We start from the raw sequence: 26959 nt of genomic DNA on the forward strand, positions 1-26959 counted from the left end.
AGAATCGTACTGGAAGATCCAGGTTTCATCACATGTAATAATTTTATCTAAAAAAAGCAAATCCATTGACTTTGTTCCAAAATGTCTGTACAAATTTGCTTTCGAGTTTCTTTCTGCTCAGCAGCAAGAAAGCTTTGGTACCATCTTAGCACAAACTTTTGTCATGTTAAGATCTTGATGCAAAACTTGCCAAACGATTTCTTTGTCGATGTTTACCATTTCTGCTATCATTTGGATGTAAAGTTGACGGTCAATTTGAACAGTTTTCTCAATTTTATCCACATTTGTATTTGTTTTTTGATGTGCAAGGCATTCTGGGACGTTCATCATTTTCAACATCCTCACGACCATCACAAAATCTATTGTGCCACTCAAACACACGTGCATGTGACATACAATCTGCCCCGTAAGCCTTGGTTAGCATACAGAAATATTCAGAGGGCGTTTTCTTCAATCTAACAAACATTTTTAAAGTTAACACATGCTCTACTTCTGAAGTAAGCATTTTTATGACACGGGAAAAACACAATGTTTTCGAATGCTGTGTGACAGCAAACTATCTGCGAGAGGGGGGGGAAACTTGCAAAACCGTTTTGGGATAGTCCAAGGTCAATGTTCTCCCACTCCCTTTTAACTCGCACAATATGGTTTATTTTTTACAAGTTCAATCTAGTCATTTAATAGCCACTCCTTGTATGTTCATTTTCCTAGGTGCAGGGTACAAACTATGTTTAGGTCATATAAAATGTGATGCAGATGTAAGACCCAGAGACAATAGATAATGTTGTTTTAAATTTAATTTTATTATTATTTTTGTAAACATAATATTTTTCTTTAATCTGCTGAGTTTCTTTCTGGATCTACAGTGCTGTATTTATTAATGATCGCATTTGCAATGCGATCTGGGCGCGGTATTAGCGCACATGATCGCATTGCAGGATGAGATCATGGGCGCCGGAATGTATGAAAAAGCCAATTATAAAAACAATGTGAAGTGATATGTACTGTAACCTGTATGTAGTTTATATTGTCAGTTAAAAACGGACACCTCAAATATACGGTAGAATGTGGGCCTTAAGCTAGAATGCAGCTTTAGGTAGTGGGGCTGTATTATTATCCAGGTCAATTATTAACCTCAATTTATTGGTGTTAGCTCTCCAAACCCTCTATACCTGAAAGTGCACTTATATCTGCTAGTGGCTCTTAAATACTCTGAATCCTGCTGGTTACCAGAATGAAAATGTCATGTAACTACACATAGTAACTATTTTTTCTGTTACAAAGATGCTGATCTTTGTGCAACTGGGATCAATCTCCACTGCCATTTATTCTGCTGTTCTCAGCAGTGAATCATTTGTTATCCACAAAAGGTCAAATCAATTGACTTATTCAGCCCTCTCTCTGTGTAGGTACAAATAGTGTATGTCTGCCTGCAGTATTATTCTACAATAACCAGTAAACCATGTGTAATTCACTCATACTGTTCAACAATCTGTTATAGAAACCAGCTACAAATCTGGTACACACTTTAACACAATTGTGTGTGATCCAGTGGGTTATCACACTGCAGTTGTAGACTGCTAAGGAAGTGTAGAAGTATCAGTCATGTGTATAATATTCTAATGGGGTGCTTAGATACGCTTACTATATTCTCATAGGGTGCTTAGTTACTATATTCTCATGGGGTGCTTAGATACCCTTACTATATTCTCATGGGGTGCTTAGATACGCTTATTATATTCTCATGGAGTGCTTAGATACCCTTACTATATTAAAGCAAATAATGTTTAGCGCACTTGAGAATTTTTTGACTTTTCACACTGATAGTCACTCTCAGGGGGCAATTCAAATGTTTTTTTGGGCGTGATAATTAATGAGCACCCCCCAGTTTGCTATGTAATTGTTCTGTGCGCTCATTAATTATTGCCCTCTTCGCCGCCTATGAGACGAGGTTTAGCCATGTAAAACGGCTAAACCAGTCTTAATTTCTGGTTAGGGCGCGCTATCTGCGGTTAGCGCGCCCTAACCAGGGTGTTTTAGACACATTTTCTGCTCGCGCACTCCTGAGTATCGCGCCCCGACAGAGCAACAATTGAATTGCTCCGTCGGGCATCTTAAAAAAATTTAAAAAAGCAGCCGGCCGCAGCCGGCAGAACATTTGGACCGCCCCTCAGGGAGATTCTTCTTGATACTTATTTATAACCAGAGGCAGATATCAGACACAGTAATTCATTTATGTGCACAGGTTAAATGTCTGCTAGTAACATGCATACAGTTCCATTGAGAACACTTTCACTCGATCCTAGCTATATGGCAGAAATGTGTCTGGTGTCACTCTGGCCAAAATATAATTACAGCAAATTAGTGGGTGTGTATAACACCTTCTCAAACATATACATATTATGGCCCTTATATTTGTGGAGTAGTGATCTATACATCAGAACTACCGTTAGGTTAGTTCTATTACTGTGTCAGCTATAATCAGAAAGTGTCACTACAGAGTATATTATCCCTCCTGTCTGTGAATAAAATTGCTGCTGTGCCTTCTGGTGATTTGTGATCAACTTAAATATAACTCCAGATGATATAGCCTGTTAATTAATGCATTCAGTATGTCTGAGGATCCTCCATTCAATGGGCACGCTGATCTAGGTCCACCTCCGAACAATTGCTGAATAAAGTTTCATATTAACTAGCAGAACACTCTTCTACCGCTCAGGTACAACAAAGCCCTGTATGTGACACTATTATATATGCAATGTTTCAATAGTGGATTGCACACTGGAGAGTGTCATTGTATTACTATTACTTCATATAGCTGCTGCTGTCAGCATTGAAGATAAATCCTCTTGAGGGCTACTCTCCACTCACAGTCACACTGTACAACAGATTTAAATACACATCAATGCCATTATGCACATAACAGGAGGTATTGCTGCAAAATAAAAATAGAAAACAATGTATTGCTAACTGCCTAAATAGAAACTAGAGTGGGCATTTTTTAACACTAAAAGAACATATAGGTGTCCAACAAACTGGGTCTGTTTGACGTACGTTTCGCATCCAAGATGCTTTATCAAATGGATCCTGCAGATGCTCTGTAATTGCCGGGGGTGGGTTCCTATGAAGCCCTCTACCGGTTAGGACTGCAATGTGTTGCCCATAGTCTACAGATGGCTACATGTATGGGGCCACACACTACATTCATTGGTCTTAAAACAATGTCTGCTCACATCAAGGCTCAACTGCCTCAGACATAAATGTACAGACAACAGCACTGAAGGGGTTAATGATTGCAAAGTTAAACCAAAAACAGTTTTTATTTTGCTATTTTATGAAAATAAATACTTCAGAGGGTAAAATAAAATAAAAAGGATTATAGAGCCCCTGTTTGTAAAAATTTGTTTATCACCGAACATCATGAGTCTGCAAGTCAGGGTGGAGGTTTACAAACATGCTTATTTGCAGATGATAAACTCCTCATTCTGACCTCCTATACAAATGTCTGCTAACGCTATACCAAATTCTTGCCGCTTACGGTAAAATATCATATCATTCCATTCAGCCCTTGCAACAAACTGCAGCTTTGCTTGGAGACTGGAAGTTTTGTGTCCTTCATATCTCATTATATTCAGAACATTTTCCCAGATTAATTTAATATAGGTTGCAGAAATGAATCATCTTGTTTTAGGTTCTTTAGGATGAAGCTTATTCTGCATACTCTACCTCTTGCAGTCTCTCATGCCCTATGTTCCTGTAATTTGATTTAAAGAACAAATCTCTGCGCACAACTTTTTTTTACTTAGGCAGACATACCTCTAATGGCGAGAGGGGATTTCCGGATATTATCTTGTGACCCATTTAAGCAAAGCTGTACCTTGGCAAACTAAATCCCAAGCGCCACGATGCATACAACTGGAGGCTGCCTCCTACAACATTTTATCCCTGATATCAACAGTTGATGCCTCGCTAGACAGCCCCCCCCCCCCCCTGCCTTTGTGTTTGAGAGGGGTGATAGAGTGGTTTCAGATGTCCATATATCTGGTGGTTGTTCACCCCATGTACGTCACAGGAAAATCATTATATTTTTCATTTTTGCACATCTCGAAATGATAGCACATTTTGTTGACTCCCTTACCAATGTGAGTATATCTAGACCTCTGATCTTACTTGAAATTCTGTGTGTATGTAATCCCCTTTTGATGGGCATTATCTCTGTCCCTTGAAATTGACTGTTAACTTTTAAACAGTCATTCCAAAACATAAAAAACTGTTGTTGTGCCGAACTAGCTCCAGCGAAGGTCGTTTATGGTCTGCAGACATTTCTGCTAATCTGGTACTTTGCCTGTACCAAACAATGATCACGAGACCCTGGATTTAGTGCAGTACATTGGTACACAGGATTCCCATCAATCACTGTACCAATCCAAGCAATAAAAGAGACCCGGACCTTATGCAACTAATCTCCCAAGTAGCTATACTACTTGGCAGAGCCGTAACTAGACTTTTTGGTGCCCTGGGCCAGAAAGAGCATTGGCGCCCCTCCACCATTTTCCAAATAGGGATATAAGATGTGCACCCAAAAGAGGGGCATGGCCATGACAAATCTGATTTATCCCTTACTGTGCTGAAGGGGTACTGATCCTGTTGTACCACTGTTATCCAGGTGTCACTGCTAAATACAGTGTGACTCCAATGGCTGCATTGATGATACACAATAATTTGCAGTATAACTAACCAGCTCTAAATGTAGGAGATCGCTGGTGAACCTGCATGTGCAGCAGGTTTTGTCCATCAGAACAGAAACATGAAGCCGGTGGTGTAGGTCACCGACTGAAGGTATAGAAAGCTACTTGTAGTGTATATGTAGCAAATATCAGCGGCTGAGAGACCTGTGCCGGCAGCTGAACTCACCGGCAAGGGTACTCGAGGTGTGCTGGTAACACCTGGGTCTGGAATAGGTGGCTGTGTTCAGGGCTGCCATCAGAAATTGCGTCTGACTGTCATGTGAGACATGATAGGTTTGAGTCCTGGGTTACACAGTATTTTGAAATGTGTGTGTTAAATAAAACAGGATGTGACTGAAGGTGCTTGGGGAGGTGGCCAGATGGAGGGGGGGTTGGCCAGGGAGATGATAGGGGCGGGTAGAAGATGCAGGGGATAAAAGAAAGTTAGGAGATATGGTAGACTTATCTAGATAACTCCTTTTCTTTGAGGTCCATAGGGTCCACAGGGATACCATGTGGAATATTATGGTTGGAGACCAGGCACCAAACAGTTAAAGCTTCAGCTCCCAGGATGCCTCGGGTCCTCCATATATACCCAGCCCCTAGCCATAGTACTTCATTTTAGTTAACAAGCCTCAAAGCAGGAGAAGGAAAGAGGAGAAAAAAGAGCAATCGTACACCAGAAGCACTTACACAAAATGAGGGAATCTGTGACCGAAAGAAAGAATTACCCATGCAGCCAGGTGCATCAGGGAGGGTGCCCTGCAGACCTAGAAGAAAAGGAGTTATCTAGGTAAGTCTACCATAACTCTAATTTTCTTCTTCAGGATCCATAGGTATCCACAGGGATACCATGGGTATGTCCTAAAGCAGTTCCCTTAGGGTGGGGGACGCTCCTGAGCAGAAAGGAGAACTCGTCGCCCAAAGGAAGCATCCTGAGAGGCAAAAGTATTAAAGGAATAAAACCTAAGAAAAGTGTGGACAGAAGACCACGTGGCTGCCTTGCACAATTGTTCAGCAGACACACACACCACAACTAAATGCCCACGGTGGCCCTACAGACCGAGTAGAATGTGCTCTCACCGTACTTGGGGCAGGGAGATCAGCTTGTGTGTACACCTGAGAGATAGTCATCCGTAGCCATCTCGCCAGAGTCTGCTTATTAGCTGGCCATCCTCGTTTGTGAAAACCATATAATACAAAAAAGAGTATCTGATTTTCTCTCTCTGGTAGACCCCATTTGTTTACCAGGAGCTAAAACACTCCCGGATGGAGAGCACTCTCCGGCGTATATGGCCTGGCGACTTAGGAAGTCTGCTTCCCAATTGTGTACTCCCGGTATGAATATTGCTGAGATGGCCGGAAGATGACGTTCTGCCCAAATAAGAAGCCTTGTCACTTCTTTGATGGCTGCTTAACTTCTTGTGTCTCCCTGATGTTTGGTAGGCCGCTGCTGTCACATTGTCGGACTGGATCTGGACTGGCTTGCCTGGAGCAGGTCCTGTGCCATGACAAGTGCTTTGTATACTGCTCGCAGTTCCAGAATGTTTATTGGCAGATGACTTTCCTGATCTGGCCATCTTCCCTGAAAGGTGTGACGACCTGTCACTGCTCCCCATGCGCGAAGACTGGCATCTGTGGTGAGCAGCACCCAATTAGAATTCCAGAATGGGAGCCCTTTGGGCCTGATTCAGAGGTGCTCGCTATTTGCGAGTGCTCGCTCTGAATCAGGGCGGATTTTTTTTAAAATAAAATCCGCCTCCAGGCCGCTCGCATAGCTGTGGGTGACCACCCACAGCTTTTGCAAGCAGCCTGGCGATGGTCGCGATTATCGCGACCATCGGCTTGCGACGGGATCCTTGTGGTAGGGTCTCGGTTCCCGCAAGCCTGAGTGAACTTCCAGCTCTAGTAGAGCAGGAAGTTCACTACTGACATCACGAATTATGTCAGTATGGCCGCCCACAAACGGCATGCGTTCCTTCGGGAACGCCTCCGTTTGTCCAGCCACTCCCCCTCCCTGCCTACAAAACGGGGCGAGCTGTCGATCAACATCAACAGCCGCCCCGTTTTGTAGCGAGCCCCGGAGCGAGTGAAGTTCTCGCTCGCGCGTGCGCACTGGCCGACCATCGACCCGCTTGCGAGCAGGTCTGAATCAGGCCCTTTGTTCAGATGATCCTTTCTCAGCCACCACAGGAGGGAGTGACAAACCTCTGGAGTAAAAAGGATCCTCTGGGACTTTATTCGAGGATACTGACCGTATCACCTGGAAAGAATCAATAGTAAGTAGGCTATAGTCAGATGAAGATGGTCTTGTAAAACAACCGGAGTCTGTGCCATTATCAGAAGGTCATCCAGATATGGCAGAATTCTGACTTCCTGACGCCTGAGATAGGCCGTCATGACTGCCATTATTTTGGTGAATTCCAGGGGAGTCGTAGATAGGCCAAAGGGTAGAGCCTGAAATGTTGCTGAAGGACAGCAAACCATAAAAAATGCTGGTGGGATGGTATAAAATAGGAACATTCCGATATGCATCCTGAATGTCCAGGGAAACCATGTAATCCCCCGGCTCCATTGCCAAAATAATTGATCAGAGAGTTTCCATACGAAACTTGGGTACATGGATAAACCTGTTGAGGGTTTTTAGATTCAGTATAGGACGATAAGCCCCATTCGGTTTCTGAACCAGAAATAAATTGGAATAATAACCCCTTCCCTGTTGAGACACAGGAACCGGGACTATTACCCTGCCTGCAGCAGGGAGGAAATGGCTTCCTGAAGGGCCAAAGCCTTTACCGCATCTGCTGGAGGATCTGTGCAAAAAAACTGAAAGTGAGGGTATACCCGAGAGACCACTTCTCGGACCCAGGCATCTGTTGTTGTTTGACGCCAACAATCCACAAACTGAAGAAGTCAGCCTCCCACCATGGGATCCCCCAAGAGGAGGCCCGCCCCATCAGGCAGAGGGTTTGTCATCCGGTTTAGAAGCTGGACGTCTTTCCGGGCCAGACCTCTTAGTTTGTCGCCTTGATATATTGCGAAAACTAGACGTCTTAGAGGAAGGCTGTTCTCTTGCTCATCCCCCTGAGAACGGAAGGACCGAAAAGAAACCTTCCTAGACTTTATAGTCACCGTAGATGGCAGATCTGCTGACTTTGAAGCTGCCAGAGTAGCTATCATTTTATCCAACTCTGCTCCAAAAAGTACTTTTCCATATAAAGGTAAAACTTCCAGTGCCTTCTTTGATCCTGTATCAGCTTTCCAGGATCTTAACCAAAGTGCCCTGCGTGCCACTATTGAAGTTGCTGATATTTTAGAAGCTAAAATTCCAGCATATACAGCATCTCCTCCCAGATAGGAAGCCCCTGTATATGGGAGATATCCATCATCTGTTCTCTGGTAGCATTTGGTAGAGAATTTTCCAATGCTCCCATCCATTCTTCAACAGCTTTGGCTAACCAGGCTCCAGCCATAACTGGACGAGTAACAGCTCCCATAGGCAAACGCAGGGGGGGGGGTTTCCGTCTGCCTGGAAACCCCCCTTCCCTACACACACCATGACCACAATAGAAATAGTAATATAATAGAATGTTACTAGCGCTGCATGTTCTTCTCAGTATCACAAATGAAATGATTAGCACCACCTGTGGAATTTTTAAAATGTGTCAGCTAGTAATAAATATACCTGTGCACCAAATAGGACATGGGGAAAACATGCACTGTTAGGGGTGCACTGCTATAGACCATCAATAGGGTTAATTATTAATACTGTATAATAATACACTATCCAGTACATAAGGAGACCAATATGTACATATATATGTCCAGGGCAGAGCTAGGTTCTTCTGCTGCTCCCCCAGACTCCAGGACTTGCACCCGTGCTCTGGAATGATGCTCACATCTGAAGAAAAACATTCTGCTCATAGATGATGGACCTTACTGACTGTAATGGCTTACTGTGATCAGTGGTCCTGTATATGCTGGAATTATGCAACACAATATAGTTTGTATGTAACATATTAAAGCTGGATAAGTACTAATTATACCCTCTTCATGGACTGGCCACATTCGCTCTAAAATCAAGCATTTGGAAACCCCCCTCTAGAAATCCTGCGTTTGCCACTGGCTCCAGATGATGAAAAGATCGTTTTAAGACATGCTTCAATCTTTATCCGTGGAATCCTTCAGGGAAGATGCCGATGGAATAGGCAATGTAGCATTTCTGATTAAATGCTTTACATGAGCATCCACAGTAGGAGGTACCTCCCGCTTAGTACATACAGAAGTCGGGAAATGATACACCGATGTTATTCTCTTATTCACATAAAAACGTTTGTCAGGGTTACCCCATGCCTCATCCAAAAGCTTAGTGAGCTGTTCAGATACAGGAAACTCAGTTTTGACCACCTTCCGGTGGTGATTAAATACTGGAGCCTTCTTACTATGAGCTGGTTCATCATCCTGAATGTCTTGGATTGACTTAACCACCTTCACTAAAAAAGGAATATCTACTGTAGACGGATGGTCCTCCTCCCCCCGAGCTAGACACTGGAGAGGAACTCATCTGAATCCTCTGATGATGCGTCTGAAGCCATATCTTGAGCAGACTGATAGAAAGATAACTTGCGCTTAGGCGCCTTAGTATCTACCGGTCTGCTATAAACATTAGATTGTGCCATACTCTGACTAGAATGGCCATCAAAATCCTTCCAGGAAAAATGTATAGGAGGTGCAAACAGAGCACGCTGTGGACACCCCATCCAAGGAGGCATAGTGGGAGCAGCCATACGATCCACAAACTGCTTCTTTACCTGGGACAAAGAACCTACCCAAGAAGGCGCTTGTCCAGGAACAGGTAAACTGGACTGGTTAGGTGGCTCTTTATAAACAGACAATACACAAACCATCCTTAACGCCCTGAGGGGCAAATAAGCCATACATGATTTACATGAAACCAGCACAGAGAACTTCCCCCTCCTGTATCCCTTTATCTTTTGACATGTTCAATAAAGGAAATAATTGCAATGTTATGTGACAGACTTGACAAAATCTAAATGAATGTGAAGTACACAAAGGAATGGTAGGATATAGAGCACTATATACCTTAACCAAGGGAGAGGTATACAGGGAGACTAACCCAAACCCTCCTGAGACCAACAGCTACAGGGCGCACTGAGCGTGGACCGTGAGTGTCTCATATACACGTGGAGGGTAGGCAGAGCAACCCAGATGCGCAAAACACTTTGTAGGGACTCCGTCTGGATCAGGGGAGGAGCTGCCGGGGGAGCGCCTACCTCCCCTAAACTAGCCGGGTATGCTGGCCTCGTGGCAGCAGAAGCGTCTGCTGCCAATCCCCGGCGTTAGAAGATAAGGCCCCGGTGGTGTAGCGAGGACGCGACAATCCCGGGCACTGATAGCAGCGGCTTCTGGTGCGTCTCCGACACCAGAAGCAAGGACTGCCACGCGCGATTCCCTGTAAGCAAGGAATCACCTTATCTGACATCTCCATGCGTCCGGTTGCAAAGGTCGAAGCATTTTGGCTAGCAAGCTTAGCCGCGATCCGCCAAAATCACCAGCCCCGTTACTGGTGTTGCGGCCCGGCGGAGGTAGATGTAGTCGCAGTGTATGCTTCTTAATTCAGATGCTTAGTACTGTCAACCCAAAAACATAGAATAAAAACATAAAATTAAAGCTTGGGACTGCCAATGCAGTCCCCTGTTACAAAGGTGCGTCTTGATCCTGCAGCACTAAACGAACAACTGAAGTCCTATGGCTAGGGGCGAGGTATATATGGAGGAGGACCCGAGGCATACTGGGAGTTGAAGCTTTAACAGTTGGGTGCCTGGTCTCCAACCATAATATTCCCCATGGTATTCCTGTGGGTTCCTATGGACCCTGAACAAGAAAAGGAAGCTACAAGTGATTGTAAATAGAAAATTATAAATTGACAGGCCCGAGCAGCACCCCCTGCCCTGCGGTGCCCTGTGCAGTGGCACATGTCGCACCACCGTACTTATGGCCCTGCTACTTGGGACTCCCAATAAGTATGGTAACATTATATGTATGGAAAAGCCTTTTGAATACTACCTATACTGACCTTTCATAGTAAGTAGATCGATCCAGGTTATGGAACTCTAATGTATCACTCAAAATTTGCCTGTATAAACACTAGAGAGGGGACCTTGTGAATATTTAAATGTATCCATTAATCGGTGCAGAGTAATGTTATATAAATCTCAAATACTTACTACAATGTATTGTTTGAATCATTTGTATATTTATTCAAGTTGCCAGGTCACATGGTCATTGTGCTACATTTCAATTTGGAATTTATCTGACTAACCCAGCGCTGTTTCTATATTTTCCTTTCTCTACCTATGTTTTAGCTACAGTCTATTCCTTAAACAGCTGCAGGATTCATCAGAGTATTTAGATTTGAGTGAGATTCAGGTTTCTTTTGTTCTTTATTTTAAACCAAAAACTAGTTGGAAAATAGTTTTGGGAAGGCAGCCACTCCTCTGTGAGGGAAAGGATCTCTTCCATCTCATCGCTTGTAAAAGAGAACACCTATGATATTTATTATAGGTGGTATCTGGTACCTAATAGGCTGATGAATATCACTGTTCCCGCACCTAGATCCTTTCCTCTGTGCCAACTTTAAAGTTTGTTTTAAATAATTCTTTATTTTTTATATTATTCATTTATTTTTATAACTTTTAAAATGTTTGATACTTTATGTGTGTGTGCGGTAGTCTGAGGGGCATGTAGCACACATCAGTACTGTCAGGGGGCATCATACCCCTTGTTTGCTATGGGTGTCAGGGCCCCAGGCTACTTGTCTGCATCAACTGGGTCTGTGGAGCGCGGGGCTCAGCCTGTTACATTTATACTGGCCCCCACAATTTCTGATGGCAGCCCTGCATAGCTCTCCTCCTTACCGTCAACAGCTTAATAAAATTTTGGTACTTCACAATTATGTAGAAAATCTGAACATTTTTGAATAACAAGTCTCTCAACACCCAGGTCTGGTGCAACTGGTTCATTTCTATTGAATCATCACTGGGCTTCTCAGATCTTTTATTGCACACTCCGTATGTGCTATCCTATCTTAACATAAGTGTTTTCCTGTCCTCCACCAAGCAGAGTCACGGGGTCCCAGTTTTGTCTTCAATTACCCTTTCTCCCCTACCCCTCAACAGCATTATTTACATATTTAACTGAATTTTAACTTTGCATTTTGTTTCCATGCCAGTTCTACATTCAATTTCTTAAAACACTGCCTTCAGTGCTAATTAACGGTCTTCTTGTAGACTTGTTTGCAAGTTTGATAATTTGCTATTTTCTGGTCTATGGTAACTATTACGTATTATACTGTTTGTGAAAAAGTGTTTAAAAGAAATAAGGTCTACTTACCAGGACAGTGATATACTCAGAAATTAAATATTACAAAATATACAAGCAAAAATAATTTTATACAAAATCTGAACACACATTTGTACCTTAAAATCCTTTAACTGCTGCTTGATCGCTTCAACTTCAGTGCCAACAACCTCTTGCAAAGCACTACTGCCCTCTGCTGCCATAATCTGGTACTTCAGCTCCTTTAGCTTAGTATTGAAATCCTCCACTCTTCCCAGTGTGCCCTCCAATTGCTCCTGTCGATTCTTTCCTCGTTCAGTCAGCTTAACACACTGCTTATTTAATGTCCCAAGTTCTCGCATTAATCCTATGAGATCAGGACCTCCCTCATTCTCTAACATATCTCTGCATTTCTTTTCTGAGCACTCTACATCTGATTTTAAACCTTGGAGAGTCTCCAGAAACTTTTGGACAACTTCACTTTGGGATTTGAGACTGTCTACATCCCGCCCCACTGGGCCCATGTTATCAAGTTCATCATCCAGATCAGCCAAATTAGAGAAGATCTCTTTAACATCAGCATGAAACTGGCCAATTCCTTGAAGTTTTTGCTCCATATTCAAACAGCATTCATTAACCTCTTGTTTCACAGTCTCAAAGTTCTGTTGTACATCATCTGCCTGCTGTAGGAGACTTGAGACATTAGAGCCTTCAGGGGCATCTTCCGTTAAACCTTGAATCAGGTTTTTCAAGTACTGTACTTGTGTCTCCAAGTTTTGAAGCATGCTCTGCTGGGACCTCATGTTTTCTAAATTCTTACTGCTGCATGCTTGAGGACCAAGGGTAGTGTAAATGTCCAGGTGTTGTTTTGCGCCTTCCAGTTTCTTATCAATGTTTTTAAAACTACCATTTAGCTCCTTAAGCCTCAAAGACATCTCTTCAATTGACTCAGTTTTGGCATGGAGTTGTTCCGTTATGCTGTCCATCCTCTGATTGAGTTGGGCTTTCTTTTCTAGAATCTCTTGATCATCAACTTCAGCTGCTTCAACCAGAAGGTCTGCTGTGCTGTTCATCATCTCCAACAGAGAATGTTTCTTATCTATTTCGCTCTGCAGGACCTTTCCTCTAAGAAGCTGAGCCTCAAGCTGCACTGAGTCAAGAGTAACCTCCATTTCTTTCAGTTGGGTCTCACAATCTTCCAAGCAAGGAAGCAGACCTTCCATATGTCTTGTGAACTTCTGAGCTTTATGCAAACAGTCCTTCATTTTGCCATGTCTTTCTGCTGTCTTCTTCCCAAGCTCCTCCCAGTTTGATTTTAGATTCCCTAGATGACTCTGTAGTGCACTTTTCTCTTCCCCAGGCTGTAAGGACATGAGCAGAGAATCGCCCTCAGAAACAATCATTTCATAAGACCCGCTGTTCTGGTTCAAACTCTTCTGGAATTCCTCCTGCTCTTGAAGAAGAGATTGTAACTTCTCCAATTTGCATGATATTGGGGGACTGTTTGCATGTTGCATTTGTTTTTCATCCAACCAGTTTCTTAACTCATCAAATATCTGCTGGAACTGCTGTGAACTGGCAAGTGTTGTCTGCAGCCGATTCACACGATCCGCTACAAAATGACATACGAGAGGTTCATTTATAGATTTGTTCATAAATAATGATTTATACCTACTTTTTCCTTCACCCCTATTACTTCATAAATGTGATTTCCAAGAAAAATTAAGCAAATATTTAACTGATAAAGAAAGCTTAAAACCGACAGACATACTTTAGAATTTGCTAAATAATATTTACCAGCCAAATCTTCCATTCCTTTAAGAGGAAGAGCCACAGTGTCAAGTCGTTTTTGAAGTTCATCCTTGAGGTATGGTTCCGCCACAAGTGCAGACAACTCATTGCATAGGATCTGTGCTTCTGTAACCTCATGAGCAAGACTCTCCAGGTCTGAGCGAATCCCACTAATTTCCTGCAATTGCTGTTTTACAGCATCGGGCTGAGTGCTAACTGCTGGCTGTGCACCTAGCTTCTTGCCAGTCTGCTTTATCTTGTCTGTTAATGCTTGTAAGATCTCTTGATAATGGTTGCTCTTCACAGCAGCCTGGTCAATGTAGTCCGCTCTGGAATTGAGACTGTTGGTCAACTCTGTCCATTTTTGGCTGATTTCATGGAACTCCTCCTCCACCTGGCTGGTGGATGGAGACTCATCCCCAGGTCCTGTTAGGATACCATAGGCTGCATGCTTCAGCTCTTCATACTGGGCTTTACGTGCTTCAAATTCCTTTAGCATGAACTGGAACAGAAATAACACAGCAGTGTTTGTATAAAGTGACAGATCAGAATACACAAAATCAAGGTGCAAAAGAGCAGAGAAGATTAATCAAAACATATATCCACAAGGGGATAATAGCTGTGTCCTTAGAACTCAACCATTCATTCCATTAACAAAAATTAGATGATAACCAGCTCATTGCCCAATTATTTCATTTCTTTTTTTTTAGTTTACCTATTATATACAGTTCTAAATTACCATGTAAAAATGCATTTTCTGAAATGCCACTATAACCATTCTAGCACTATATACTGTTTTACAGAAACAAAAAATACTGTATACTACCGTAATATCATTTATCAAACACAGATTGTCCTTTTATGATAAATTAACTGTAACTTCAATATCTATGTTCTTACTGTTACACAGAAAACAAAAATAATGAACTTATTAGTAACCGATTGAGTCGCCAGGTACAGGTTGGGTACGGGATCCCGGTGGTCAGAATACAGACAGCGGCATCAAGACTGTCAATATCCTGGCGCGTGCAGGTAAGTACCCTAACCCACCTTTCTCGCAACCTAACCCTCCCCCTAGTGCCTAACCCTAACACTTACCGGCAGCAATATCGGCGGTTGGGATTCTGGAGCCAAGATTATGACCGCTGGAATGCAGACTACCACCCCCACCATGCATACAGCTATTCCCTGTGAATGATCAATGCTTTGCTCATTGTAGTCTCTTCTCTCTTGGGTTTAGATACTTTATGTATCACTGAATTCTTGTTATCCTCAAAGCAATGACCATGTTTCATGACTGTGTTTTGTGTCACATACAGATAAATCTACCTCCCTCTATCCCTCCTTACCTCTCCCTTCTATATTACCTCATGTCCCCCAGAATCCAATTGCAATTGCTCACCTTTATATACAAATCCTTCAAAATGCCACTGCTTTGTAAATCTAAAATCTCATCTCAAAATAATCACCCTGACCTCTTAAGATCTATCTTGGCCATGTGCCTCGCTTCTGGTAACCACCAAATAAGACTTCTCCTGTTCCTCTACCCACTTATGGAATTCCCTACCATGCCGATTAGACTGTCCCACAGACTACAATTCTTTAAACACACTCTGAAAACCTATACTGCCCACCACAACTGTCTCAATGTCCATTCTGAAACACACTCGCTGCTCTTGTTTCAGCTGTGTCTTCTTCCAATTAGAATGCAAACTCTCTCAGGAGCAGTGTACTCCCAGCTATTTGTTTGCATATCAGCATTTATTTTGTCTACTTAATATGCCAATTTCATGTATGTTGTGTTTTCCCCATTGTGCCATGCTGTAGAGCACTATGGCGCCTTACAGATCAACAATGATAATAATAGTTTTCTTACCTGAACCTGCTGCTTCTGTGCATTCAGCATGTTTGGATCTATTGCGAGAGGCCCCAAAACACTCATCATCAGCTCTTTCTCGGTCAGCCATGGACGTAGCTGTGAGCAAGCGACTTGGAAAGTAGCTAATTGATTAGCAGACTCCTCCAGTTTTTGCTGGCGTTCTGAGGTCATTTGATTGGTTCGGTCCCACTGATGGTCTGAATGACAATGTAGAGACAGTTACTTGTGCACTACTTGTAGAAATTAATCACATTGTCCAAAAAATCTCATCATTTTGTACATGTGAAGAACAGTCTAGAAATTCCTTTTAATAGCTATAACCATAGTCTGCATGATAAATCATCAATCATCTAAATTAGTGATGCATGGCTAGAACAATAATACACAGAATATACTGTAAGGTAAGTATGACAACATTTTTATACATCTACTATATTTTCAAGGTATTATTATGTGTTATAGATCATTCGTTTTTCTGGTCTCAAATTTTCCTTTAGAGAGTGCATACATTTAGTCTCCTGCAAAGTACACCAGTTAGACATTAAAACAGGGGAGTGGTTGTCATATCTAATGGAAATGCCCTGAACTGGTAATGCGGAACTGAAAACTGGAGAAGGCTCTGATGTTGCTCCAAAATTGAATGTGCAAATTCACGTCCTTGATATCATTCACAACATGAACTCGTCCTTCTTCATGTTGGATGTGACAGACCTCCATCTTGAATCTGTCCAACATGAGATGTGTGTTCAGATACTTGAAGTTTGCAATGGAATGAAGTTACATAACGGACATCTGCACAATGAAGAGAATGGAGTAAAAACAAAGCCTTTTTCATCAGCCCAGAACTGAAATGACAATCCCAGACTGAATGTCTTCCTAGAGAAAGATGCTTAGCCCAGCAGATCTGTGGCACATCCCCGACTCATGGTGCTTCTCACACCCTGATGCATGTAGTGAAATTGAGCTACTGACTCCGGAAAAAAAAAATAGATGGGCTCCCACCGAAGAAGATCCTGGGTGAGATAGCTACCCATCATGCAGACTACTTCTCAGGCTCCCTGGAAGTTAGATGGACAGCATGTTTGCCTCTCCGCTGACCCCATTGAGGGATGGAGGATTGCCCTTGAAAGCACTGACTGCCTCACGCCATCTGAAGGACAAAATGACCTAAAGGTCAACTTGGCACATGGCAGGGGCCAGAGATAAGGTGAGATAGATCACCCCATAAGTGTGTGCAGGTGGAGAGGGTGATCCATCACCCACCACCTCTCTATGCCTCAGGAATGATTTGTACATCTGTAGATGTATTAATGCTTTTCACCCACCTCCTGTGCATGGCAACTCATGAATAATAAGAGACAGCAGTTTGGGAATTTTCACCCTTGATAAAACATGAAAAATAAAAGGTACATTCTCTTTTTAATGTAAATAGTTTGCTACAGCCAACATTGGCTATATTCAATATATTTATTGGCGGAAATGTTAAACTCTAACGGGTATTCAATATAGGAGCGAAAACAGTTTTTGCGTTAATATCGGAGGTATGACGTCATTATCGCAGGTTTTACTTTTACACCGTATTCAATTTCAAAGAGTTATCGCAGTTTTGAAAAGTCTTTGATAAAAAACGGGGATAACTTTTCACCATTGAATAGGTGTCGAAAAAAAGTGCAGAATTGGTGTTTAGGGGTGCAGGCTTAAAAAAAATAGCCTGCACCCTTGGGAATGACATTTAAAGAAGAACTGTGTCAAAAAAAGTGTAAAAAAAAAAAAATAGGGACACCCCAAAAAATTAATTTAAAAATTGGGGTGAAAAAAAAAAAAAAATGGGAAAAAATTATATAACAATAGGGAAATAGGTTCAGGGCTATTCTGCAAGTATGCGGCAGGTGTTTTAAAGAATAAAATTATAGCGGCAGGTGCAACAATGCAGAATTTTAAAAATTTACTTTAGGGACTTAAAAATATGCTAGTACCCATTTTCATGTACCCCAAATTTGATGGGACCACTTTTAAAAACGAAAAAAATAACCTAAGTGCTCTTCTGCAACACTTCTTCAATGTCGGGAAAAAAACACCTGCTGCGGCTATTTAAATCCCCGACTTTCATTTAAAGGCTAAAACGGGGGTACCCATAGTGTTCCCCCATGTTTTTACAACTTTAGGGGGGTCTTACAATTTTTTAAAGGAAAAATTCGTAACTTTACGCAAATCCAACTTCGGAGTTTCCCGTTTTCGTTAATTTTATATTGAATACGGGGATAAGCGGGAGTGCGCCCGAAACTTTAACGCAGGTGAAAACTCCAATATGAAACGTTAACTTCGACAGTGAAGTTAACGTTTCATATTGAATACCCCTCTTAGACCTATACAACACGGCTGAGTATCAGTAGTCATGATCAACATGGCAGCAATTGTCCTCTTACACAATTCTGCTTCTCTCGTTATACCCCTGGAAGCAATTTTTATGCACACACAAATGTGTTCCAACTACTACAATGTTACACAGTTTAGATTTCCACATTTGGATTTCACATTAATGCTTACTAAGATTTTCCAGCATTTGCTTCCAGGACTCGGCCTCAGGAGAGTTAGGATGCTTCTCCAACAAATCTTTCAGTGCAGCTTTCAACTTTTCCACTTTTTCAGAACTCTGCTCTAGTTCAGATATGAACTCCTGAAAGACAAATAGACAATAGGCACATCAAAAGTGTGTCAGCCAATTGACAGTATGCCAGCAAAGCTGACATCCTACTACAACTGTACATCAGACATGATACGACTACCAACTAGTATCTTATGACGGACTTATCTTTGCCATACAAATCAGTTAAGCATAGTAGAATATACATGGTTTATTCTACTATGTCATAAAGGTTTAGAATTTATCCTCCATTTCTGCATTTTGTGCCATTTCTGTTTATAATTCTTTCCCTTTCCAGGTAGAAGCTTGATCAACTACTTTCCAACATCATTTCATCAAAAGTCCAGGTTGGCATTGTACATCAAGGTGACCTATTTGTGGGCTGGTAGCAATCTGTTTTTTGGCTGTCCTCCCTTCCCATAGAAGCTTTGATCCTGCGCTGAGTAGGCATGGGCTGATTTCCACTGCCCTACTTTGATGGTTTACCTCTTAAAGCGGGCACCAACCTAGCCTGAAGCTGGTTTCCACTATAGCAGAGGGGCTTTTTTATAGTGGGAACCAGCCAAAGCTGTCTAGCGCTGGTCCTGTCAGAAATATTTGGGTGCAAAGTATTGCTTGTAAGGGTAGGTGCCAAGAGAATATGAATTACGGGAGCGCGCATCGTCAGTGACATCGAGGGTGCACACTAGACGATGTTGCTGACATATCGTCCAATCCGCCGGATCGGATGACATAGCGTCTAGTGTGTACCCGGCATTAGACATGTGCAACAATTTATTAACTATGTAATTGTGTCCTATGTAAACCATATTAAACCAGTGATAAATCCTGCCATGTTTAAAATTAGAACAATAAGAGAGAAATGAACTAAACCTCAGTTTCAAAAGAAGTCTGCAATCACTCAAAATTATTAGATGATACTTTGATGTTTGGGAGTTACCTTGTTCTGCTCTGTCTGGGCTCTGACTATTTCACTCTTTGTTGGAGACACATTGACAGCAGTTATAACTTTTTCTTTAGACTCCAGCCACTTCAACATCTGGTTTGTTTCTTGTTGAACCTTTTGCCTATTTTCCAACATAGCAGACAGCTGCTCCTCACGGCTCCTCAGCACCAGTCCGAGGTCTTCATACTTCTGGCTAATCTCAGAGACATCACACTGGATGCCAGTCAAATCTAGTAAAACAGAATAATGTGTGTGTTGAGTATACAATTTTTTTGAAGATAAATAATGTCACAAGGTGTATTAAGACAAAGCAGCATATGGATATACTCACCTTGACAGGTGTGATAGCCATTAACGTTCCCTACTGTGCTCACTGATGTCATCAGAACAGAACCTGAACAGACCAAGAATACAAAGTAGTGTCATCACAAGGATTACAAGGAAAGATGAAAAAGTACATCACCAAACCATAAACTTAACCCTTTATAATACCCTATGTCCAGTTCAATGCTGGAAAGATAAATAAAAATGTTTTTTTCTTCTTACGTTAAATTCTTTTCTCACAATCCATTGGGGGACACTGGAATTACTACAGGATATAGAGTGCTAGGACAGTTTATATTTACTGGCAAAAACTTCAGACTCCTGACCCCCTATACCCCGTTTGACTAACAAAGTCCCAAAAGATAGGCCAGTAGTGCAGAACAAGAGGAAGAGGAGAAACAAATGGGACTTTTATACTTAAGTTAAATCCTTTTCTCATAGTCCATTGAGGGAAACTGGACACCCACCTCTGTGTGTGTACATGGTTTTTTCCTCTCTTATACTAGTTATGATTGGTGATCTGGTTAGCCAACATTGTTTTCTCTAATTAGGGGACAATGGACTCATCACAGGAACATCCCAAACTTGTCCCAAAGAGGGGGTACAGCCAAATGTTGTGGTGCACAGTACATTCACAGTACATTATGTCCAAAAATGGCATAATAGATGCAAAAGCATTTAATCTGGAAATGTAAGAGAAGCTGTGGAATAATGACCCTAGTGGCTGCTTGGTGATTCCATCTGGGGGAAACTGCATCATGGGTTGCCCGGGGGGACCATAGGAGCTGGCACTTCTTAGACTAGTATACCCTTAAGACAGCAGCTCCTCCCCTCCGCAATCCCTGGTTGTCAATACAACTTCAAAAATAGCCCAAAACCAAGGGTGAACAACACAGTGTAACTTATAACCAACCAACACAAATGGATTGTAAGGGTGGGAACGCAGTGTCCACTAGATGGAATGAGAGAAAAGGATGTAAAGGTAAGGGCAAAAATCCAGTTGTTTCTTTCATTTAATCTGGAGAACTCTGGACCATGGGACATTGAAAAGCTGCTCCTAGGGGAGGGTACACTCAGACAACCCAAAAGCAAAACCTTCCATCTGAAACTGGCATCCTTGGATGCAAAAAAAGGAAAAACGTTAAAAGAGAACCAGATGGCCGCATGCACAACTGTTCCGCAGAAGCCCAATTCAGGGACTGATGCATGCACAGCTAAAGGCTGAGCAGCTGGGACTCCAGGCAGTCGTTCGACACTGACTAAACCTGTCACAAACTCCCGAGAGTGGAATCTGGCATACTGGATGGCTTTGAAAGTCAAGATGGAGATCACCGAACTCAAGGATTCCATCCAGAAAAGGTCCACCCAGACTGGTGCTGAGGGCCTTGAGGTTGAGGATGGGTCAAAACGATCCATCCTGCTTCTGGACTAGTAACACGTTCAAGTAAAATCCCGTGGTCCATTGATTTGTTGGAACCGGAACAATTATGCTTCCTGGCAGAAGAAAAGCAATGGCTTGGTCCAAATCCACCCATCTCACAACGGCCCTTGGATGTGCGGTAGAGAAAAATTATGGGACCACTCAAGTCGCTGACATAGCCCCATTGTATGACCACCAACACACAGCGGTCCTTGGAGGACCTCACCCACCTATCCCTGAAGTGGAGCAGACGTCTTACTACTTCCGTTCCAGACAAGTAGGAAGCCACCCGATAGCTGTTAGGCTTCTCAGGCACCTTGGGCCCGTAGCGCCTAACTGACCAAGTGGATCTAACTTGTTGCATTGAGATCTGGCCAGGAAATGGCCTACCTCGAGAAAGCTGGCCGCTGCCTGGCCCCGAAAGAAAGAACGAAAAGAATGGAACCGAGGAACTTTAGCGAGGACCCCGGGAGAGAAATACTCTTACCACACGTGGCCAACACAATCACGTTGTCCAACTATGGCCCAAAGAGAATGCCGCCCTCGAAGGGGAATGCCTCAAGGGAACACTAGCCTTCGCCAAGACCCGCATCCTGCACTGCCTCACAAATGTACTCCCGAGCGTGTTTGATTTGTTATGTTAAATTCCTCCTTAGAAGGAGTGGTCTGAATTCTGGTGAGTAACTGGTCTGACCAATGCTCCATGACTCTAACCACCCATGTCGTAGCTAGCCACTCCCGTGCCCGAAAAAATATACTCCTCCAGCTTTTTGTTTAACGGGTTCCTAAAGGACGCCGACCCTGGGACTGGAAGAATGGTGGTCTTTGCCAAACGAACCACCGGATCACCACCATAGGAGACTGCCCCCGCCTCAGTGTGGGATAGACAGGCAGTGAATAGAGAAATGCAAACTTTCGGGGTACGGTGAGTTTTATATCCAGCTCTATCCGCTGCTGGCGGCTGTGTGTTTGTAAACAGTGTAGGGCAGACCGCTATCACTGCAGCCTGCCCTACTTGTCCACCCCTTGGCTACTGGTGGCACTGCTGGTCAGCGCCCCTGGCGAGTGCCATCCTGGCCAATGGGTAGATACGCCCCTGGATGCTGGACATCTGCTTCACATATTGCACAAGACCTAATAATGAACACACTCCCCTAATCAGACCTGAAAGGAATGATGAGGGCAGGTAAGACAGCTGCAGTGCAAAATAACAAACTGATAGTGGACTGTAAAACACACACACAATTCAGAGCAATTTTGTAATGCATAAAGTCAAGCAGACTTTACACTACAAAATAGACTAATTTCAGAGCAGGCTGCAGTGTATAAAGGCCAGGTCCTGGAACTAATATGGCCACCGTTCAGGGACTGTTTCCCTCTTCCCCTCCCCATGAGCATAGGGGACACTGCATCACCTCCTCCACACTCACCTTTCCTTAGCTGACTTTCTGATGCAGTTATCTCCATAATTCTGTTTTCAAGTTCAGATCCCTTCTGTGCAATTGCTTCCACTTGTGGACCTTTTGTTGTCCATTCTTTTAAGACACTCTGAGATAAAAAAAAAAAAAAAAATGATAAAAACGATTAACTATTTTACTTTCAGCACACATAGAATTCAATTCAGGGGGCTTTATCATAATGTGATTCAAACCAAGGATAGCTTATAAAATTAACTTATTGTAAACTTTCCAATACACCATATAATCCCGTTACTGATCCCAGCAAAAAGGCGCCCAGAGGCAACCAGAGCATGGTAAGGAAGGTGGGCAGTTGCATATTGTGATGGAGGTGAATGCCAATTTAGCAACGATGGATAATTAGCAGCTATCGTTTTATAATCACCTGACAATATTGCCCTGCACTATGGAAAAGTGCTTTTTTTTACTGAAGTTTAAAGACATTTTGTTTAACATATTTTATAAACAGTACAAATAAATAATTTTTGGTTCCTGCTTTGACATTAATCGCCTTTCCAAAACTGCAACCAATATTCTGTGTGTAGGTTTTCACAACAAAATCCTTACTTGAAAATGATTATGTAATTTTTTGTCTTAAATTAAACACAGTGTGTAGGAATAATCTGATATCCCAACAAGGCACGCCATTTTTATAACTGAGAATGCCTACCACATTACATGAAGGGACCAGTTTTTTATCTGACACAAGATGGGGGAGATCTGGGCCTCTCTCCCTCTATGGAAAGCTTTATTTTTCATACATTGAGCAGAGAAACGTACCTCATTACTGTACTTTACAACTGACACAATTACCTGGATTTCTTGAAGCCTGTTCTGAATCTCCAGTGATCCCAGAGAGGCTTCTGCTGATGGGACACTCTCTTCACTGTCTTTCAGCCACTTCCTCATAGTGCCAACCTGCTTTCGGAAATCTTCTAAATCTTTCTGGCAAGACAAGGCTTCCCATTCTCTGAGACAGAAGACAAGATGGGGTAAATTGAAAAGAAAATAAAGATTGAAACACTGAACATGTTACCAGTTGTTATAACTGTACCTCTCTTTTGCTGCCTCCTGAAGATCCTGAAAGTCTTTCTTCAGCATAAGCACCTTCTGTAAGTGCTGGGAAGAGTCTAGAAGCACAGGGCAGGTGCTTAGCTCCTTGGTTAGCTGTTCCAGAGTAACCAGCTGATCTTGCTGTTGCTTTATCTCTATATTCAACTCCTAAAATAAAGGCATAAAGATATTTTCTGTACAAAGGATTTTCCATTCAATACCATACCAAACAACTGAACTGAAATTGGGTGAAAATTATGCTTTGACTGTGTACATTACACAATTAACATACTTCTATTTACTTTTAATAGTAATAGTCAAAGTCAATATTTTGTTTTAAATTCCCGAAAATACAAACTATAGTGAAAGCAGTTTGGTCAGTTCTTACAATATATTACATAAATCATATAAAAACGTCAATGTTATGTGATGAAACAGACCTGAATTTGTTCAGAATACTGAGCGATGTCTTTGTCTGGCTGGTTTCCTGAGGCCAGCAATTGGGACGTTGCTGCTTTGAAAACCTCTAGTGCCTCCAAAATCTGCTCGTATCTTTCCACTTTTGGGAGGACCTCTTTCAGAGCGGTCTCTTGTAAAATCTGCTGCTGACAGGCTTTGTTAAACCATGCAGTGACTTCAGAGAGCTTGCTCTGGAGCGCAGCGGCTGCAGCACGGTCTGCAGTCTCCATGAATTTCACTACCATTTCTCCAGTGGCATCCAGGCTTCCCCTCCGACTTCCAATGTCTTGTTTAAGTTTCTGTAAAACACGACCAAGAGCCCAAATTCAGGCACCATAGTCTGGCTTACTTCTAGAAACAAATGATCACATTGTATAAGCAAAACATATTATATTGCCTTCCCATCACCCTGTGGTGCTACAAGTTAATCATGCCTCTTCATACTGGCCATGCGCGGAGAAAAATGCCAAAAAATGAGTAAGATACATCTGTGCAGCAGGTAACAAAGCAAAGTGATAGGTGCTCATAAAAACTTGTCTTCTATAGAGTAATGTATTCATTTAGACTGTAAGCTCCACTGGGGCAGGTAAATTATTCAATATTCTCTGTACAACACTGCATAATATGCTGGTGCTATAAAAATAAGCATTTATAGAATAATTTATATACATAATTTATTTCTAATATTTATCTCATTCCTATGCATGCAATATAGGTTATTTGAAGAAAGTGGTTAGGATTTGTCACAGACAAATAAACTAGGGATTGCCTTACCATATTCTGAGCAAGAGCCTCCTGAATGGATGAAGATGACATTGATGCCTTCTTTTGGCCCTCTAGAGACTTCTCCACTCCATCCAGCCAGTGCATGAGGTTTTCCAGGCCTTGCTGAACACTCTGGGACTGAGCTACTGATTTCTGCAGTAAATCTGAGTGAGCAGACATCTGGCTGGAGAGAATTTGGAAGCGACTCTCTATAGAATCTACAAAGAAATACTTTGTATTATAAACAAATACTGAAAATAGTACATATATACTGACAGAAGCAATATGTAGCGCAAAGAAAAATCCGTTAGATGAAAATGTACTCACCAGCTGTTGCCTGAATATTCATGCAGTCTGGCAATGGATCGCCTTGGATTTCCAATAGACTGCGGAGAGCCTTATGCACTTTTTCCATTTGTATTTGGTGTTCTGCAATATCGCACTGCATGCTCTGCAAACCATCAATGCATTTACACTGATTTACTCTGATAAACAGAACACCCCCACTCCATCAATTTAATGTGATGACACACTGGTATGATATAAATTTACCTCGGCCTTCTTTAGCTGGACCTGCAAAGCTCCGGGATCAGATGCTACTGGTTCAGAAAGTATCTTTTCCACAGCTAGCTCTGTGTTCTGTAGCCAGGATAAGGCTGCATCAGAGCCCTCCTGGAACTGCTGATACCGGTTCAATAGAGAATTTAAATGAGTTCCAAGCTTGGAGCACTGAAATAAACCATACAAAGAACACAAGTAAGAGGATGAAAAATGGATTTAATATGGAATATAAAATCTATACATAAATAGGATTATTTTTGCTTTTTTTTTTTTTTTTTTTAACTATTCAGTAAAACTTACAGGCATAAGCCATTTTGTAAAGGCTCTCTTAAATCTCAGTGCATTTAATAAATGGCAGGGGTAATGGGAGATATTTCAAATAAGGCTCAATAACACACCAGTTCTATATTTACCATTGGCTAGTCTAAGGGGTCTATTTACTAAGCAGTGTTAGGAGACAGAGTGAAATTGATAAGGCGCCAGCCAATCAGCTCCCAACTGTCATTTTTCAAACACAGCCTGTGAGATGGCAGTTGGGAGCTGATTGGCTGGCGCCTTATCAATTTCACTCTGTCTCCTAACACTGCTTAGTAAATAGACCCCTTAATGTCCTAGTTTTAAACTGACAAGTTATACAATAACACAGCAAAAAACAAAACACATGGGGAGAAAGTCCTAACCTATCACTTTAAGTACAACCAAACAGGAGAACCTGCTAAAGATGACAATTTCTACATAAGGAACATTGCTGGCACAGGTAACAAAGCTCAGACTGACCACAATAGCTGTGTCGCGTTACCTTGGAATGCAAGGCACTGTATCTTTTTGAAGCATCTTCAAGTTTATTTGTCACCAGAGCTCCAGCAACTCCCATCTCCAAATCATCACTGCATTTTTCAGCATCGATCACCTTCTGTCCGGCAATAGTAATATAACGTAGATCTCCTTTGTGAGAGATCACATCTTCAGAAAAGTCTGTTTGCCGCTGCAGCAAGTTACGCAAAGCATCACAGTCTGCTTTTCCCTTCTGTATGTTCTCTAACTCTTCTTCATTCTGCTGGAGCCAGCTGTCAAACTCACTATGGTCATGAATGAAGTTCTGCAGGTCATCATGCAGGCCTTGTGCTTGCTTAAGCTGCAACTGTGCCTGTGAGAGCGAGGCTGCATACTCCTCTTTCAAGCGCGCCAGCTGGTTCTGCAGCCGCTCTCTCTCTTCAGGGGATAGTGTGCTGCCATGTTTATCCAAGAAATCTTGTGCCGACTGTATGGTCAAGATGAAATTCTGCTGTTGGGCTAACATATCTTGATGCTGTGCCTACAAAAGAAGCAACACTGGAATTAAAGGGAAAATCCACTGTCATATAACTACCCTAATAGTTACCCTTCCCCAACTGACACCAGCAGTAAGGGTTGTTTATATTGGATACCCCAGCATTACACCTGCTGAAACCAAATATACAAAGACTGGTAAAGAGAATGGCAGATTCTGATGGAAAAGGCATTCACCACCATTTGCTGATACTAAAACCCTACATAGTCTTTAGAAACAGAGGGAGGGGTTGTGGATAATTATA

The 26959-nt window shown here is 42.3% G+C and overlaps 1 protein-coding gene across 1 annotated transcript in view; it reads right to left on the reverse strand.

Moving 5' to 3' along the window:
• The window catches only part of MACF1 (microtubule actin crosslinking factor 1), a 269121-nt gene that overhangs the window by 115622 nt on the left and 126540 nt on the right, over positions 1-26959 (reverse strand). The window contains exons 44-57 of the mRNA XM_088451201.1: positions 26185-26700; positions 25377-25553; positions 25152-25275; positions 24834-25042; positions 24041-24358; positions 23602-23768; positions 23361-23517; positions 22521-22638; positions 19678-19740; positions 19341-19576; positions 18304-18433; positions 15754-15953; positions 13884-14379; positions 12227-13698 (exon numbers count right to left, since the gene is read on the reverse strand). Coding sequence (XP_088307327.1) covers positions 12227-13698; positions 13884-14379; positions 15754-15953; positions 18304-18433; positions 19341-19576; positions 19678-19740; positions 22521-22638; positions 23361-23517; positions 23602-23768; positions 24041-24358; positions 24834-25042; positions 25152-25275; positions 25377-25553; positions 26185-26700 — 4383 coding nt within the window. The remainder of the gene's footprint in view (positions 1-12226; positions 13699-13883; positions 14380-15753; positions 15954-18303; positions 18434-19340; positions 19577-19677; positions 19741-22520; positions 22639-23360; positions 23518-23601; positions 23769-24040; positions 24359-24833; positions 25043-25151; positions 25276-25376; positions 25554-26184; positions 26701-26959) is intronic.

Source organism: Taudactylus pleione, unplaced genomic scaffold (genome assembly GCF_031769625.1).
Source record: "Taudactylus pleione unplaced genomic scaffold, aTauple2 ptg000541l, whole genome shotgun sequence".
Classification (NCBI taxonomy): domain Eukaryota; kingdom Metazoa; phylum Chordata; class Amphibia; order Anura; family Myobatrachidae; genus Taudactylus; species Taudactylus pleione.